Source organism: Caloenas nicobarica, chromosome Z, assembly GCF_036013445.1.
Source record: "Caloenas nicobarica isolate bCalNic1 chromosome Z, bCalNic1.hap1, whole genome shotgun sequence".
In the NCBI taxonomy this organism is placed as follows: Eukaryota; Metazoa; Chordata; class Aves; order Columbiformes; family Columbidae; genus Caloenas; species Caloenas nicobarica.
The window spans coordinates 3,405,061-3,422,362 of record NC_088284.1 but is presented as its reverse complement, the minus strand read 5'-3'; the positions used below and the strand labels follow the sequence as shown (position 1 = coordinate 3,422,362).

At 45.3% G+C, this 17,302-nt stretch overlaps 1 protein-coding gene across 3 annotated transcripts; it reads right to left on the bottom strand.

The window, feature by feature from the left end:
• Nucleotides 1–511: 511 nt before the first annotated feature.
• On the bottom strand, nt 512–15,863 carry HDHD2 (haloacid dehalogenase like hydrolase domain containing 2). Of its 3 annotated transcripts, none has more exons than XM_065657219.1 (7): nt 15,697–15,863; nt 12,365–12,475; nt 10,287–10,495; nt 6,803–6,887; nt 2,867–3,083; nt 2,654–2,717; nt 512–1,423 (listed from the first exon to the last, which is right to left on the bottom strand). In XM_065657219.1, the coding sequence occupies exons 2-7, from the start codon at nt 12,463–12,465 to the stop codon at nt 1,320–1,322; spliced, it is 780 nt and encodes a 259-aa protein (XP_065513291.1). In that variant the 5' UTR covers nt 12,466–12,475; nt 15,697–15,863; the 3' UTR covers nt 512–1,319. The 3 variants fall into 3 exon arrangements, with proteins under 3 accessions (XP_065513291.1, XP_065513290.1, XP_065513292.1); XM_065657218.1 differs by lacking the exon at nt 15,697–15,863 and adding an exon at nt 15,520–15,608; XM_065657220.1 differs by lacking the exon at nt 15,697–15,863 and adding an exon at nt 14,397–14,631.
• Nucleotides 15,864–17,302: the final 1,439 nt, after the last annotated feature.

The following is a 17,302-nucleotide window of genomic DNA, read 5'->3' as shown; positions in this document are numbered from 1 at the left end:
AAATCAGCTTATATTATAGATCTCTCACCTCCTGAAGCTGACTCTGACTATGGGCCAAAGCAGAAATGAACACAGGTTCAGAATTCTTGACATCAACACCACGTGTGTGCATTTATTCAAAACTGTAGGTTACAATTCATGAGGGCACACAAATAGTATCTAAACCCAGCTTTTTGTTTCTTTGGGGTTTATAGTTTCTTGTATTTCTATTGCTGACTCTACTCTGTCCACACTTCTGTCTTGGAGAGAGATTAAATCTGATTTTAGGTGACCACCACATGAGGCTGCAGACAGATCTTCCTGTTCCTTCACCACGATGATTTTTCTTAACAAGAACGAGCACGGCTCATTAACACAGAACTGTATTTTCAATAAGGTTAATACTCCAGTAATGTATAATTACAAACTAATAATTTAACACTCAGGAGCCCTGTAAAAAAACTCACACAGAATCACAGAAAACTGTAAAGGACTTTGATTATTACACTTTGCAAATGGACCAGAAAAGCTATTTACCATCATTACGAAGTTGGTTTATTTGGGGCGGATTTAGCGCATAGGAAAAGCACGGCGTACTACAGAATTAAATTTCATTTTACAGCTCTATTAACCAACTGTGTAAAAAACGGAATCTGTCCCCATGGCTTGTCAAGGATTTTTCCCTTAACATTAAAAAGAAACAAAACAACCCAACAATAGTGAAATTTTGCAACTGTAGCATTAATAGGACTCTGCTGAGGTCTAATTTCAAAAATTCACAGTCTCTAATGCATTTAATACGAGATTTTCATTTCTGTACCATTCTTTTTAATAACAGCATCTAATTAAAACATCTGTATAATGCTGACAGTTTTAGTTTTATGTGAAATTTGAAAAACAAAACCCAGGATCTGTTCTAATGAGAGGAAAGATATCAACAGTAGTTATTATTAAACAGCGGTGATATTTTAATTTAAAAGTCACTTCTAAATGTGCACAATCTCTAAATTAGAGCAGACACATGCTCAGTGAAATCACTACAGGCTGACTAAGGCTCTGTTACTCTTTGAGGTTTATTTATTTGAATATTTCCAGTGTGATTTTTTTTCAGTTTAGCTTATTCAGCAGAAGAACTTGACACTTTCCAGACAGGGCTTTTCATCTGTTATTTCTTGAAAATAAATGGAATTCTCCTCTGTCCTGTCATGGCTTGAGCGGAAGGAGCCCACGGCCAGGTTTCCTATGTAATTCATGCATTAATACTGTGATGTTAATTTTTGAAGCAATAGTAATGGAAATCAAGCAAAATGGGTGTTTCTTCGAAATGACTATTCCCTTTCTCAAAGCAGATGCTCTAGGATATGTTCCACTGCCTCTGGGAAGTTCTCACAGGTTAAGTAAGGAGCCGGATTGATTTTGTCTTCATCTGCCGGTCGATATTTACCTGTAAGAGATTAACGAAAAAATAGATTTATTCAGCTCCACTGAGTATCCTTTTTTTCTGCAAAAATTGCAGCCTCCTGAGATCAGTAACAACCAGACATGGCAGGAGGAACATCCATCTGAGGTTCTCCTGCAACAAACATCTCACAATTCTTCCCTAAACAAACACTGAGCCTTACAGGAGATTCCTCAGGGGCAGCTCTGGGTCAAAATTAAGTGTTATTTATACACTGGTTTCTCTGTACTCTACTGGCACTACTCTTTCACTGACTATTCAGATATTTGCATTGTATGTTTTTGAAAAAATAATGTTATAATCTTCCCTTCTGGCTTTTATGAGGAAGAACATGATGACTTGCTTTCAACACAACAGACTGTGGCACGAGCAGTCCCTGGCACCATCAATAATGTTGGTAACATTTGTCAGTCCTTTAAGGTTCCACTTCTGTCTGAAGCAAAATGACTTTTCTAATTACTAGTGTAATTAGTAGGGAATGTCACCAGAGTTCCTGAACGACCAGAGGTTACATCACAATGACTGATTTTGGCAATCTGAGATGTCACAGTAACAGTTCTCTCTGTTCTTTGATTAGTGCTCTGGATCTTTGAGTCATTCAAGCAAAAAATTCACACCTACAAGATCATCTATTACTTTATTATGTTATTTACATCCTACTCTCAGTTTGGGGTCTGTGCTCCAGCCCCATTGTTGAAACATTAAATATAACAACTTATCCTGACTTTAATTAAGCTTGCCAGCCTGCCACACTGCAGCCGAGGAAATATATCTGCTGAATTCACCCCAAAATAAACAGGGTGATGGACACAGGGTGTCAAGCAACCCCTCGGTTTAACAGACGACAGGAATGTCAAACCTCTACAAGGCATCAGGGCTCAGAACGTACCTTTGCCTTGGGTAATGTAGAATCGTAGAATCGCAGAATTGTTTTGGTTGGAAGAGACCCTCAAGATCATCGAGTCCAACCATTAACCCAACACTATCACTACCCCTGTCCCTGAGAACCTCATCTCCGTGTCTGTCCAACCCCTGCAGGGATGGTGACTCCACCACTGCCCTGGGCAGCCTGTTCCAATGCGCAACAGCCCTTTGGGGAAGAAATTGTTCCCAAGATCCAACCTCAACCTCCCCTGGCAAAACTTTAGGCCGTTTCCTCTCGTCACTGGCTGTGCCACTGTCTCCCCTGGAACGACCAGTCCATCGAGCACTCACCAGTCCTGACCAAGATCCCACGCATGCCCGCGTTCTGTGCGCCACCAACATCATCCCTGCAGTCCTGGGACAGAACAGGAGATCAGCTCGTTAGTGCTCACAGATATTATTTGTTAACAAGTTTTTTTTGGTGGCATTCTCTGCCAGTAAAAGCAGCTACAGTAAAAGCAGCTACCAGCCACGTAAAAGCAGCTACAAGGAGCCCCCACGTACATCACCGATCATGACGGCCTCCTCCGGGGCACAGTCAGTCCCCCGCAAAGCTTCCAGGAAAAAGGTTTTTTCTGGCTTCCCCACCACCGTTGCTTTGGAGTCCGTCGCATATTCCAGCCCAGTGACAAAAGGTCCAGGTCCCAGAGCCAAGCCATCTTTTTTCTTGAAATATCTGGCTTTATGTATAGCTATAAGAGGAGCCCCATCCAAAATTAACCTAAAGAAGAAAGCACAAAAATTGTATTAAAGAAACGCTATTCACAGCTGAAGGCATCAACCTGCTTTCATTTAAGGTGATGACAAAACTCCCACTGACTTTTATGAAGCTCCAAATCATAATGTGAGCTAGCATTTGGTGAGTTAAATAAAGCTCCTTCCTTTTCCCTAGAAACAGCTAATAAAACAAATCCCCCAAATAAAGAATTTATTATCTTCAGCATTTTAACAGGTAACTATTTTTAAGTCCTGTCCATACCTCTCATGCAATTTGGTCTCACTAAGCAGCCTCACTTTTCACTAAGGCCAACATCCTACCGTTAAAACCTGTCTGATTTCCCCATGCGAATAATTTAAAATTAATTAAATGAACCACAGGCAGTGGCTGTAGGTAGCAGTTTGATGGCCTGGCCTGGACTGAGAACACAGCAGCACTTCCAAGCTGCTGCTGTCAGGAAATCTGCAGCTTTTGGGGCTGTTGGTACCAACAACTGCGTGTTTCCAGCAGAGACGGGTGTTCACATGAATCCCAGGGAGAAGGTGAATCATTTTACTTTAAATTTATATTTTAACATTGGAGAAATTACAATAAGTTACACAAAAAAGCATAAAGATATTAGGTACATTCCCAGCAAATTCATCAGTTGACAGCGCTGAGTCTCGTAGAAACAAAGCTGGATTTGGGCTCCTTGCTGCTGAGAACCGGAAATTCCAAGTGGAAGAGAGTTCAAAGCAACAAGTCAGCAGATTATTTTCCTCTTAACCCCACCTGATTTACAAATTAAAAAAACCAAAAAACACAAAACACAAACCAAAAACCAATCTTGCTTTGACTCTTCAGTGTTTTTTTGCTGCGGCTCTGCTCAAAGAGACTGCCTGAGGTGAATTTTGTGATCCTTGGAGGACATCTGCTCCTTTTCACATGCCTGTGGAGCAGCCTGGGCACTCTGAGCAATACAGAAATGATAATATTTCACTTAATTATCAAAAAACACTTCTGTTGAATCAATGCATTCCAAAGCAAGCTCAAGAAGAGAGCTGGCATGTGTGTCTGTGAGCAGCCAGACATGTTCATGATGGGAGGATGCCTCCAGGATACAGAAAAATTTAATTTGACAGCAGTGCCACAACCACTCGCAGCAGTTTGCAGGAAACATCTCACTTGAGAGAATTATTTTAAACGTGGCATCGAAATCTCATGTATAAAAAAGGAAGATTTAGTCTCAGTCATGGAAAATGGCCTTACCCTGCATATGTCATTTGGGGACTAATACTGGCTTGGATTTACCTAACCTCATGTTGGATATCAACCAAGTAGTTGCCTACTAGGTAATTAGTCTTCGCAGTCAATGGAGAGGAAAAAGCTCTTCTAGAGCACAGTTCAGCTGCCCTATTTTAAGCACTACTGGGGAATCAAAGAATCACAGACTGGTTGGGGTTGAAGGGACCTCTGGAGATCATCCAGTCCAACCCACCTGCTCAAGCAGGGTCACCAGAGCAGATCACACAGGGTCGTGTCCAGGCAGGTTTGAATGTCTGCAGAGGAGGACACTCTACATCCTCTCTGGGCAGCCTGGTCCAGGCTCTGGCACCTCACAGGAAAGAAGTTTCCCCTCATGTTTAGATGGAACCTCCTGTGCTTCAGTCTGTGCCTGTCGTCTCTCACCCTGTCATTGGGCACCACTGAAAAGAGTTTGGAAAAATGAATGACGCCTTACAAACACCTCCTCTCTCCCTCAGGAGACCAGGACACCAGCTCAGATACAGGCACTGGCATTGTAGATATCTGCATTTAATCAGATTCGCCTTAAAAGTTTTGCTATGAGCGATGCAAATCCCAAGTGACTTAAGGACAGGTGATGTGGACACAGCATAAGGCTCGAGAAGAGAATGTGGCCAGTAGTCAGTATTTCCATTAGACCAAATAAAACTGACACAACCTGAACAGTTTGCCCTCAATAAAGGACTGGGGGAAAAACCCAGAACAAGTCAGTGGGACATTAAAGATCAGACAGAGCCCATCCAGTGATGTAAGCACTGGAATACATGATGGGTTAAGTTGTGAAACTAGAATCCACTCATAACTGTGCTGTAAAACTCTATAATCAATGCCGCCGGCAACATGCACTAATGAGGCTGCCAGAGAATCAGTTTGGATCAATACATGTTCTTATGACAAGGAATTGGCATGCAGATAAGGACAGCACTGGCTTCCTGCTCCAAGGAGCCTCCATAAGATACTGGTGAGCAGTTACTGAAACTCCCTCTTTGGATTTAGTAGTTGTAAAGACACACTGAGGTGCTTGAGATGAGGTTTTTTCAAACTCAAAGGTGAAAAATTGTGTGGTGGGTATCATCCCAGGAGCAAGGAGTAGAAAAGACTCATTGCATGTATCGTAGCACAGCCTGGAGTTAGCCAGTGTTACCAGATGTCCTCTCGTGTTCAAGTCATTGAAGCTAAAGGTTTCTTTGAGCTAAAATTGAGAGTACTGTGTTGAGCAGATCTGAGAACTAGAAAAAAGGATGCACACAGTAACGCACCTCATAGAATCATGGAATAGTTTGGGTTGGAAGGGACCTTCCCAGCTCCCCCAGTGCCACCCCTGCCATGAGCAGGGACATCTGCACCAGCTCAGGTTGCTCAGAGCCCCGTCCAGCCTGGCCTGGGAGGTCTCCAGGGATGGTTCATCCACCACCTCTCTGGCCAACCTGGGACAGGTTCTCACCACCCTCAGGGACAATTTCTTCCACGTGTTCAGCCTGAATCTCCCCTCCTTTAGTTAAAAACCATCACCCCTTGTCCTATCGCAACAGGCCCTGCTCAAAAGTCTGTCCCCATCTTTCTCACAGGCCCCTTTTAAGTCCGGAAAGGTGCACTGAGGTCTCCCCGGAGCTTCTCTTCTCCAGCTGAACACCCCAACACTCTCAGCCTGTCCTCCCAGCAGAGCTGTTTCAGCCTCAGATCATTTCTGGGGCTCCTCTGGCCCCCCTCCAGCAGGTCCAGGTCTGTCCTGTGCTGAGGCCTCCAGAGCTGGACCAGCACTGCAGTGGGGGGGTCTCACCAGAGCGGAGCAGAGGGGCAGAATCCCCTCCCTCCACCTGCTGCCCACACTCCTGGTGATGCAGCCCAAGATACAATTGGTTTCTGGGCTGCAAGCGCACGTTGCCGGCTCATGTACCATCTCTCATCCCCCAGCACCCTCAGGTCCTTCTCCACAGGGCTGCTCTCATGCACTATTGCAGCCTGGCTCGTGGACGGTCACAGATAAAATTTATTATTTACTCTTTAATCAACACAAAAAACAAAGAGCTTTAGAAATAAGACAGACCAGATTTGATCCACAGTTCACCAAGCCCAGCGTATTGTGCTGGCCACTTCCAAACACAAGATGCTTCAGAAGATATTGCCAGACATCCTACATGAGGTAGATAAGGAATAATCTGCCCTAAATACTGGATTTCCGTCCCTATAATACTTCAAAAGCTGGGGTTTGAACATAGAAGCTGTCTCTTGAAAACATCCCAACATCCTTGTTTTTGTGTATTTCTTGAAGCATTGCTAACTTTTTCACCTCAATGACACCCATGACTCCACTTCTACAGTTTATTTATAGATGCAAGCTATGAAAACCAGGGCTGGACTGCCTGAAGTTCATGGTTAAGGCCGCAAATCCACAGAGCCCAGCAGTAAATAGACCCAGCCACAAGGATCTGACTTACTGAAACGCTTTGTTCATCATCTCGTAGTAGAAGTGCTCAGGAGCCAGTCCTACCACCACCGCATTGGGGTCATCAGTGGCTATCCCTGGAAAATCAAAACATGACTCTGAACAAAGAGAATTTTATTCATACTTAGCAACAGACAGTCAACAAGTGCAATGAATGACTTTAAAACAAAAAATTAGCATTTTCTGACACACATACATCACATAGACTAGTTTTAGGTCTTCAGACATAGGGTCTTAAAAGGTCTTTAGGTCTTTTAGAAATAAGGAAAGCATCTGTGGAAAAGGCGTCAATCTATCCAGACTATGCCGTCCTTCGTGATGAACACAACTCTGCAGCTGGATTGTCTTAACAGTGACTGTTCAACAGTGATTCTCTCCTTGCTTCCACAGAAATGCAGAAGACCATATAAATAATTTTTTAAACTTTTTGTTGTCTGAGAATTTCCTTCTACATACATTCATCCGCTTTGTAAGACAGTAGAGCAGGAAGATTAGTGAATTCCATCCAGTTTTTCTATTCCCTCTAGTCACAGAAAACTCCACTTAGGGTATAAAGCCTGACTTGTTCTACATATCAGTCTAGTTATGATGTACTGCGGCACAACCTACAAGCTGTTACACTAAATAAGTTTTGTCTCTTCTGGAGGGTCTTTCTTTTAATGTGGATTAGTGCCCTTGAGAAGAGCTTGAGCCTCTTTTGTCCTGCACTTCTCTGGAGGAGCACGACTGTTTTTACGTGGTGGTGCCACCTCTAAACAGAACCAGCAATGGAAGCAGACAAGCATCTACAGGAGAAACAGGAATAGTGGGAAGTTTTATTTAGGACAGGTTAAGTATCAGCTGCATGTGCACTCGCTGGGGTTTTTGTTCCGCATTCACACAGCACATCCTGTGCACCTTTACTGGGTAACTAGAGCTCCTGGCTTTCCAGAGAGTTTCTGATGTCTCCTGCTGTGTGTCCTTCAGACAGCAAAACGTACACTCAAGAGACGCCAACGCGGATTTGTGACACCACCTAAAAGCATCTGGGTCCTTTGACAAAAAATAGATTACATTCATCCATCTGTGACCAACTTTATGAATAGAGATATTAGCCAAGAATAGCTCAATAGCAGCCACTAACAGCAATTTAAAACATTATCCATCGTACTTCAATGTTTCGAGAGCAGCACTGAGAGAACATGAGACAAATGGCTCACAGCAAAAAGAAACAAAACAATCCATCCCAGATCCAAGCAACATGGATAGTGACACTAACGTGCTCTGCCGACACCTCTGTCTTTGGCATCTTTTACAAAATTAGCAATAACTACTGTAAAACCAATGGAAATATCCCAAATACACAGAGATTAAACTGATTTAACCACCTTCGGTGAAACAGCTGCTGCCTCTGCTATTTCTGACCCAAGAAAGCCTGTCTGAGAGCACAAATACAGAATATTGCTGGGATGTATTCCTCTTGATACAACGTTAGGTGGAACAGATTATCAGGTTTCATTGCTCTCCGAGCCCACAGAGGCTTTTCTCCTGAAGACTTACCTTTCTGAAGATTACTGACTAGACTATGGCACTAAAATTTAACAGGACATGTTTAGAATGTCTTAGAACCTACTTAATTACACAGCCATAAGGATTTCAGTTCATAAGGCAAGCGTCAGGGAACAGTTTTAAGCCATCCACAGTTTTGCTGCCTTAATTTTTATTTAAAGCCTGAACACACAATACACAATTTTAAACTCCGAGTATGTTAAAAATGTGAGTATCTTCACTACTCTTAAAAAAACTATGTGGTTAAGTCAAGACTGTCTCAGCTTCAGGCACCTGCCAGACGTGTCCAAGTTAGAATATAACATTTTCTACTCCCTTTATTGTTGAGGGAGAGAAATGGGAACATCTGAAAGTAAAGCAAGTTTTAACCAGGTCTTTAGAGATGACAATCTAGAGAAGTCGGGGCGATGAACCTTCTGTCACCAATAAAGGTATCGAAGTATTAATAATGTAACTATTAACATGTGGAGTGAGACCTAAAGGCACAATATAACATAAGTAACAATAATTACCTGGAGATTTTACATTTAATAATAAACTATTAAGAGAGAAATAACCTCCTGCATGCGCCTCCACCTTGGCTTTTCAGTTCTGTATGAGCAGAACCTCTGTACAACAGCTGAGGAAAACCTGATTTCTAGCTATAAAACAAATCAGCGCTGGTAGGTGCAATAAATCTCTAGTGATCTAGTGATAAGCATCACTTTTTTTTACACCAGAAATTAATAAAAAGTATTGAGTTTTACCCAAATTCCTGACTATTTGAAGGCTTTGGCTGCTGTTTCCACTACTCCTCAAGAAGCGATGACTTCAGACTGTTTAATGTTCATTTGCAGCTCTGTGTAGTATCAATTAAAAGAGGGGGCAGAGTAATATGAAGATATCATTGCTGGGCCCTCTTAACAAGGCACAGGTAAAGAACCAGATGGTAGAGCTGCTGCCAGTTTTGAAGAGAAGGTATAGCTGCTGCCAATTAAAAAGGATAAATGTTCATTTCCGTCCAAAACGCTAGTTACTGAGCCAGGAATTTGTCCGACAGATGAACTTTGCTCATTATAATCTCATTACAATACCAAAACACACCTCCATCTCAAAGGATACCCACCTCCAGCCTACCTTCACGCATGCATAGTGAGGTTTTTACCTTAAAAATTGGAGCAAGGACTTCTAAACCAGTCCATAACAAAGGTATGTATGACTAGAGCCACTCAAACTCCACCTAAACGTAGAAAATAGTATAAAATACCCTAACAATCGAGAAAGATTTGGGAGAAGACACCATCACTGAGAAGTCAAGGGAACAGTATAATGGGACTTTTAAGACCAGTCAGCAGGCTGAGCCTGTCTTCTTGGGTAAGATTTGTGCACCTGGTTATCACAAGTTTAGACTTCAAGCTTGTATTTGTAATCACATTAATAGCGCTATATAGTCATCTTAGAATTTATATATATCTGATACCAATATTTATTTCTTGCAACTAACATCTTATTTCCACTAAAGGGCATTTTTGCAACTAAAGTGGTTTTTTTGCAGGCAGTGTATTTATCAACGCCATCTGAAAGAACTTGTGCTGGTTGCTTTAATAAATCTTATTTCTGGATCTAGTCGTAAGAATTTCCCATTGAATGTGCTCAGACCTATAGTATATATTATACTATTTGTGAGACTGTGCAGTGCGTAGATTCAATGATCACAACTGGCCTGCAATATTCGTGAATCTAATCATGCAAAGTCAACATTAGTGTGCTCAGACCTATAGTATACATAATACTATTAGTGAATCTGTGCACCAGGCCGGCTGTTCAGCACGATTAGACTTATAGTGCTGATGTGAGGTTATCTGCATCACTCAGGAGTTCAACCCAGCTGCCTTGCACGGGGCTTAACTTCTGTTAAATTAATCATCTTAACACAACAACCACCTCACCTGTGAAATCAGGCAGGGCTTTATCGTCCACCAAGAGGAGAGGCCGCACCTGCTTTTGCTCCAGCAGATTTCTGGCTGCTGTCAGAGAGGTGAAGATCTCGTTTTCCGTGATGTCAAACCCCAGTTTCCTCAGCCTTTCCAGCAGGTCTCTCTTGCACTCCTTCGTTGTGTTCGTCACAAACCGAATAGTGACTGGAGCACTGCGCAGCCTGATGGACGAAGAGCAAAAGGAAATTGGCCACAGAATCCTATTTTCACTCCCACATGTCCCTTTGGGACTGGAAAAGGACAAGAGCAAGCTTCTCCTGCTTTGCTTTGACCAGGAAAAGCCTGGAGATTCCAAACTCTATCTTCATAGTAGCAACAACAACAACTGGCTGGAAAAGCCTTTTAATTCAAACTGGATAATAAAGAAACCAGCCCTGTGTCCTGGCTCAACAGCAGCCTGAATAAAAATAAATAAACAAAAAAACCTTGTTGTTAAATATATTGAACTCCACATTCTGGGTGAACTTCACAGCAGCTGTGGCTCATTCGGAGATGCAGGATGCTCCAGGAGCCCACATTACCTGCATGGTGATTTTTTTTGTCAGCTTTTGCAGCCACTTCTCCCTTTACTGAGGAACACCGACATCACACAAAACCACATTATTGCCCTACGCTGACAGTACATGCTACCAAACAATCAAATAATTTTAAGCGACAATTTCAACGGTGTTCCCTTTAATTATTCCCCCACCATCACTTTGGTTTTGTTGCTATAGTGACAAACACCGGCATCACTGCTGCATGGAGAACATCAGGATAAAGTTGGTCAACACTGGAGACTTGCTTGCACCTGCCACTTCTTTCTCTTGTTTGTCACATACATTGACCCTTCACAAGTATAAACTATTTAAAAGTCCCCGGGTTGCTAATAAGATAATTTTTTTTTCCTATGGACCTCGCTATTGAGAAATAACCCTAAAAATATAATCTACCCATTTGTTCCCTAAGCTGCAGCCAATCAGTTCAGCATCTCTTTAGGAAGGACAACGACACGGACCAGCAGAAAAGAGCATTGAGAAAATACTTTTTTTTTAAAAACCTCTAAGCAAAAAGATGAGTTTTTGAGAATGCCGACTCTCAACTGGCACGAGTTCTCCCTGCAGCATCAAACACCCTTGCAATTGTACATCTTTAAGAGATGATTATTTCCACTGAATTATTTGTGAAAACAAATGCAGAGTTTCCTAATCCTGCTGTGAATTTTCCTCTGAACTACAGTCCAGCTTTATAAAAATCTAAGCAATACAACTCCAGTAAAAGCGTCTCATCCTTAATTCAACCTCACCCTTGATTAACTCTTACTGTCCCAGCATCTTAAGGTGTCCTCTCTCCCTCATCATGATAGCACATATCATTTGGTGGTTTTCCTCATCCATTGCAAGACGTCTTCTCCACAAAAACAGTGTCAAGACCACAGTACAAAGACCCCTGGGGTTGCATATCCTATTTTGCCACTGACTCGGCCAGATTAAGTCATTTTACTGTGCCTCAGTTTATTTAGGCACCTTTTCATGAGAAGAGAACAAAGTACTTAACTGTCCTCTTTATTAACATGTTGAAATTCCTACAAAAGATGGGCTGTATTATCAAATGTTTCTCAAAATTAAAAAAATGACTGAGATCGCTTACCTAGCAGAAAGAATATTTAAAAATAGTAAAGCAAAGCCTTGGCTGAAAGACCAAATGAAACGAGAACTCCGCAAAGGAGACCTTGCTCACTGGGCCAGGCTGTTCTCTCTGAAACACTCTGAATATTGTTTTTTTCTACCTAGAAAAGGCGTAGAAAAGACCTAGAGAGTAACTCCATAAAGCTGTGGGGGGCTCAGGTGATACATGACAACTTTTCGCTATCTTTGCTGATTTCTCTTGGTAATAACACAGGTGTAAATAAAAGCAGAATTTGGCCGCGTATTTGTTTATCCACGACAGCATAAAAAGGCAGAAGCTTCGGGCTCGTTTACTTAAACAAGTGTCTTTGTGCAAATGGCGCTGACATAACGTATCAGAAGGAATAGAAAAAAGTTGCTTGCCTTTTGAGAGCTTCCTGCGCGCCTGGCACAGCCGAGTCTTCGACGTGAAGCGTTCCACTGAGATCCACCAGCACAGCTTTCAGCGCACGCCGAGCTGCCATCCTTCCTTCCCTGGGGAAAAGGCAAATAAATGAAACAACGACAAACCGGTTAGCAGACAATGGATAATAAAAATAAGGAACTCGGTTAAGCGCCTCATTTGTGCCAAGCCCGGTATTACTCAGAACATTACTCGCAGTATTAAATGGGCCCCTTTAGACGGAGAAATAAAAGGCGGCATTTAAAAAAAATACATAATTGATGGGGTGGTATTTTCCCAAAGACTCTATATATGGAAATCAGGTGCTATTTGTTTTTTAAGTGCCTTTATTTGTGCACGTCAAAAAAAAATCTCTAAACAAGCAAGGCTGTTGGGAAGAGGATCATTAGGTCTGGTATTGCCGGCTCAAGGCCTCAGCAAGCACATTTTGGCAAGTCCCACCAACACCGACAGCGGCATTCAAGTAAAAATAAATACAATACGACTAAGCGATGATACAGAGCTCTGACTATAAAGCTCAAAATGCTCTGAAAAAGTGGGTATCGTTAATTTTATTTTTGTAAGCGAGATCTATGATGATCCAGCCCGCAATACAATCCAGGTGCCCTCACTCTTAAATTATTCGGTGGTTGAGTGCCTGTGGATTTAGCCTGGAAGTTCTCAGGGCTCGAGGATATTCAGCACCCTAAAGGGTTACTCTCTCATGAAGACAACAGTTAAGTATTTTTTCTAGAGCAAACTTCAGTGTCACACAAGACTCAGACCAAAACAGAAGCAGCACTCAAAGGGTAAAAGCACTGGGGAGGAAAATGGTGAGGTCATGTTCAAGTCACCTGGCTAAAAAGTTGTCTCAGAAACTTGTCCTTCTCCTTATGTGTGCTGCAAGCGCTGTATTTTGCTCCACAAGCAAGTTTGCTGAGCTATTTCTTAGCAAATGTCCAATTCCTCCTGTTTGTTAGACAATAACAACTGTGATCTGTCATCACTAGCAAGTCATCACGATTTTATGTTGAGCTGTTTTGGTTACAGACAGGACATGTAACATGTGTGTACTTCTAAAAAGCACACAGACTAGTCAGCACAATGCTTAGAACCTGCCTTAATAAATTTAATTTTCCATCAGAACAGTTTTATCTTTGTAGATAGTTTTATCAATGATCATGTGAACTTGATGTCTCAGGTACACGACATACATGCAGAAAACTTTGAGATTCTGCTTTCATTATTCCTGCTGCTTCCCTGCAATAAGCAAAAAAACTTTTAAAAAGCTGATTTTATAGCATGCCTGTTGCTACACAGGCCAAGATTAAAAGTCCACGATAAAGAGCCGATAACAGAACTACTAAGGGACCGTCATCAATTGAGAAGAGGGCACCAGGTTTCTAAGACACCTTCTCTGGGTAAAATACTTAGTGCAGAAAAAAAGCCTGAACAGAATGGAGTTTGCACGACTCTACATTATCTCCATGACAAAAAAAGCTCTCTTCCCTCAGGCACTTCAACTCCAGCATGGGGAATTTTTGAGTGCTGAGAGAGATTAAAGAGAGGACTGAATAAGGTGCTATTATAGAAATTCTCCAGCCAAAGACACGACTGCAGAACAACTGCACCTTCCCTGCATGGATAACACAGCTATGTGGACAGAATATCCTAGTTTAGCAGAAATTGAATTTTTATTTAATTCCTCTTTTACCCTAGATCTCTGTTAGTTCTCCAGTTCACAGTGTATTTAGTTGGATGGTATGGAAGTTATTCGCAGAGCCAGTTTCCAGCCAATTTTAAGCCTAAACCTCATGGCCTAGCAAGAAAGTCCTAAAAAACTTCAGTTTTCACAATTGCAGCCCAGCATATCAGGGGAACCTCACCTTTGTGCTGGCATTACAGCCACAGCAACAGGATGAAACCAACGATACCTCAGGCTGGTCAGGCCATGAGGGACAGAGGCAGGCTGAGCCTGGAAGGGACCTCTGGAGATCATCCAGTCCAACCCACCTGCTCAAGCAGGGTCACCAGAGCAGATCACACAGGGTCGTGTCCAGGTGGGTCTGAATGTCTCCAGAGAAGGAGACTCCACAACCTCTCTGGGCAGCCTGGTCCAGGCTCCGGCACCTCACAGGAAAGAAGTTTCCCCTCATGTTCAGATGGAACCTCCTGTGCTTCAGTCTGTGCCCGTTGCTCCTCATCCTATTGTTGGGCACCACTGAACAGAGTCTGGTCCATCCTCTTGACACCCACCCTGGAGATATTTATCACATTGGTAAGATCCCTCTCAGCTTCTCTTCTCCAGCTGAACAGCCCCTCTCACTCTCTCACAGAATCAGAGAATGTCAGGGACTGGAAGGGACCTCGGAAGCTCATCCAGCGCAACCCCCCCGCCGGAGCAGGAACACCCAGATGAGGTTACACAGGAAGGTGTCCAGGCGGGTTGGAATGTCTGCAGAGAAGGAGACTCCACAACCTCCCTGGGCAGCCTGGGCCAGGCGCTGGCACCCTCACCGGGAACAAGTTTCTTCTCATATTTAAGTGGAACCTCTTGTGTTCCAGTTTGTGCCCATTGGCCCTTGTCCTACCACTGGTTGTCTCCTCATCAGAAAGATTCTCCAGACCTCTCAGCATCTTTGTGTCCCTCCACTGGACTCTCTCCAGTAATTCCTTGCCCTTCTTAAACTGGGGAGCCCAGAACTGGACACAGAACTCCAGATGTGGCCTCACCAGGGCAGAGCAGAGCGGGAGGAACAACCTCCCTCCACCTGCTGGTCACGCTTTTCCTAATGCACCCCAGGGACCATTGGCCTCTGGGCCACAAGGGCACATTGCTGGCTCACGGTCACCCTGCTGTCCACCAGGACTCCCAGGTCACCCCTCAGAGCTGCTTTCCAGGTGAGGCTGCGCTGAGGGGACGGGGCTGAGGCTCCATGGCCGCCCCCCCAGCCTCACACAGACCCCGCACGGCCTCCCCGGGCCGGCCATTGTCCCTGAGGAGCCGCGACAGCGACTGTCACCCTGCGGAGCCCCGGGCCTGGTTCCCCTCCCCACACTACAGCGGCCATGAGGCTCCAACTCCCCTCCCCGCCCCCAGCCAAGGAGATGGTACCGCCCCTTTCCGCGACTTTACAAAGAGCAGATGGGCTGGTCCATTCTCCGCCGAGGGAGCTTCCGAGCTCGACGGGCTCCCCTTTCCCCTAAAGCGTATGGTTCCGCCCGCCCGTTCGCGCCCGAAGAAAGCGGTCGGGCCCACTCGGGGGAGAGGGGGGAAGCACCGTGGCGGCGGCGCCCCCACCCCGAGACTGACCTGGCTCCAGCCGCACGCCGCCGCCCCTGCGGACTGCCCGCCGCGGGGCCCTCGCGGAGCCGGGGCTGCCCCGCAGAACGCCGGTACCCGGCTGCTCCCGGCACGGCAGCCGCAGCCGCCGCCAGGCGCAGCACGGCGGCGGCGCTCAGCCCTCCAAGGCCGATGTCCCCATCTGGGCTCCGGCAGCCGCCGACAGGCAGCACGGCGGGCAGCCCGCGGAGGGGCTGGGGGGCAAAGGGCGCGCGGCGCCTCAGAGGGGAAGGCGGGAACTGCGGGGAGTGCTGGGAGTTCGAATCCGGGAGGCGCCGGGACGGCGGGTGTGCGGCTGCGGGAGGGAGGGAGGTGACTCTGCCCCTCTGCCCCGCTCTGGTGAGACCCCCTGCAGGGCTGGTCCAGCTCTGGTTCCCCAGCACAGGACAGACATGAACCTGCTGGAGAGGGGCCAGAGGAGGCCCAGAAATGATGCGAGGCTGGAGCAGCTCTGCTGGGAGGACAGGCTGAGAGAGTTGGGGGGTTCAGCTGGAGAAGAGAAGCTCCGGGGAGACCTTAGTGCGGCCTTTCAGTGCTTAAAAGGGGCCTGTGAGAAAGATGGGGACAGACTTTTGAGCAGGGCCTGTTGTGATAGGACAAGGGGTGATGGTTTTAAACTAAAGGAGGGAGATTCAGGCTGGACACGAGGAAGGAATTGTTGGCCCTGAGGGTGGTGAGAGCCTGTCCCAGGTTGGGCAGAGAGGTGGTGGCTGAACCATCCCTGGAGACATCCCAGGCCAGGCTGGACGGGGCTCTGAGCAACCTGAGCTGGTGCAGATGTCCCTGCTCATGGCAGGGGGGGCACTGGGGGAGCTGGGGAGGGCCCTTCAACCCAAACCATTCTCTGATCTCATACAGCTCGTGTGCACTTCCCGCCCGCTCCCAGCAAGGTGTTTGTGGACATTTTTGAAGACTGGCTTCCTGCACCTGCTCTGTGGGTAACAGGTAACTGCAAAGACTGTGGTAGCAGCAAGCCCCAGTCTGTGGAGAGCGCTCTCACTGTGAGGGCAATGGCGCACTCCATGCTCATCTGCAGGAGAGGCAACATCCAGAAAACATGGGTAGGTGCAATTGCATTATAAGGTATTGCAGTTAGGATTTCATAAGAAAGGAGGCACATCAATTCACAGAATCATAGAATGTCAGGGATTGGAAGGGACCTTGAAAGCTCATCCAGTCCAACCCCCCCGCCGGAGCAGGAACACCCAGATGAGGTTACACAGGAAGGTGTCCAGGCGGGTTTTGAATGTCTCCAGAGAAGGAGACTCCACAACCTCCCTGGGCAGCCTGTTCCAGTGTTCTGTCACCCTCACTGAGAAGAAGTTTCTTCTCAAATTTAAGTGGAACCTCTTGTGTTCCAGCTTAAACCCATTACCCCTTGTCTAACTGTTGGTTGTCACCGAGAAGAGCCTGGCTCCATCCTTGTGACACCCACCCTTTATATATTTATAGACATTAATGAGGTCCCCCCTCAGTCTCCTCTTCTCCAAGCTCAAGAGCCCCAGCTCCTCAGCCTTTCCTCACACGGGAGATGCTCCACTCCCTTCAGCACCTCCGTGGCTGCGCTGGACTCTCT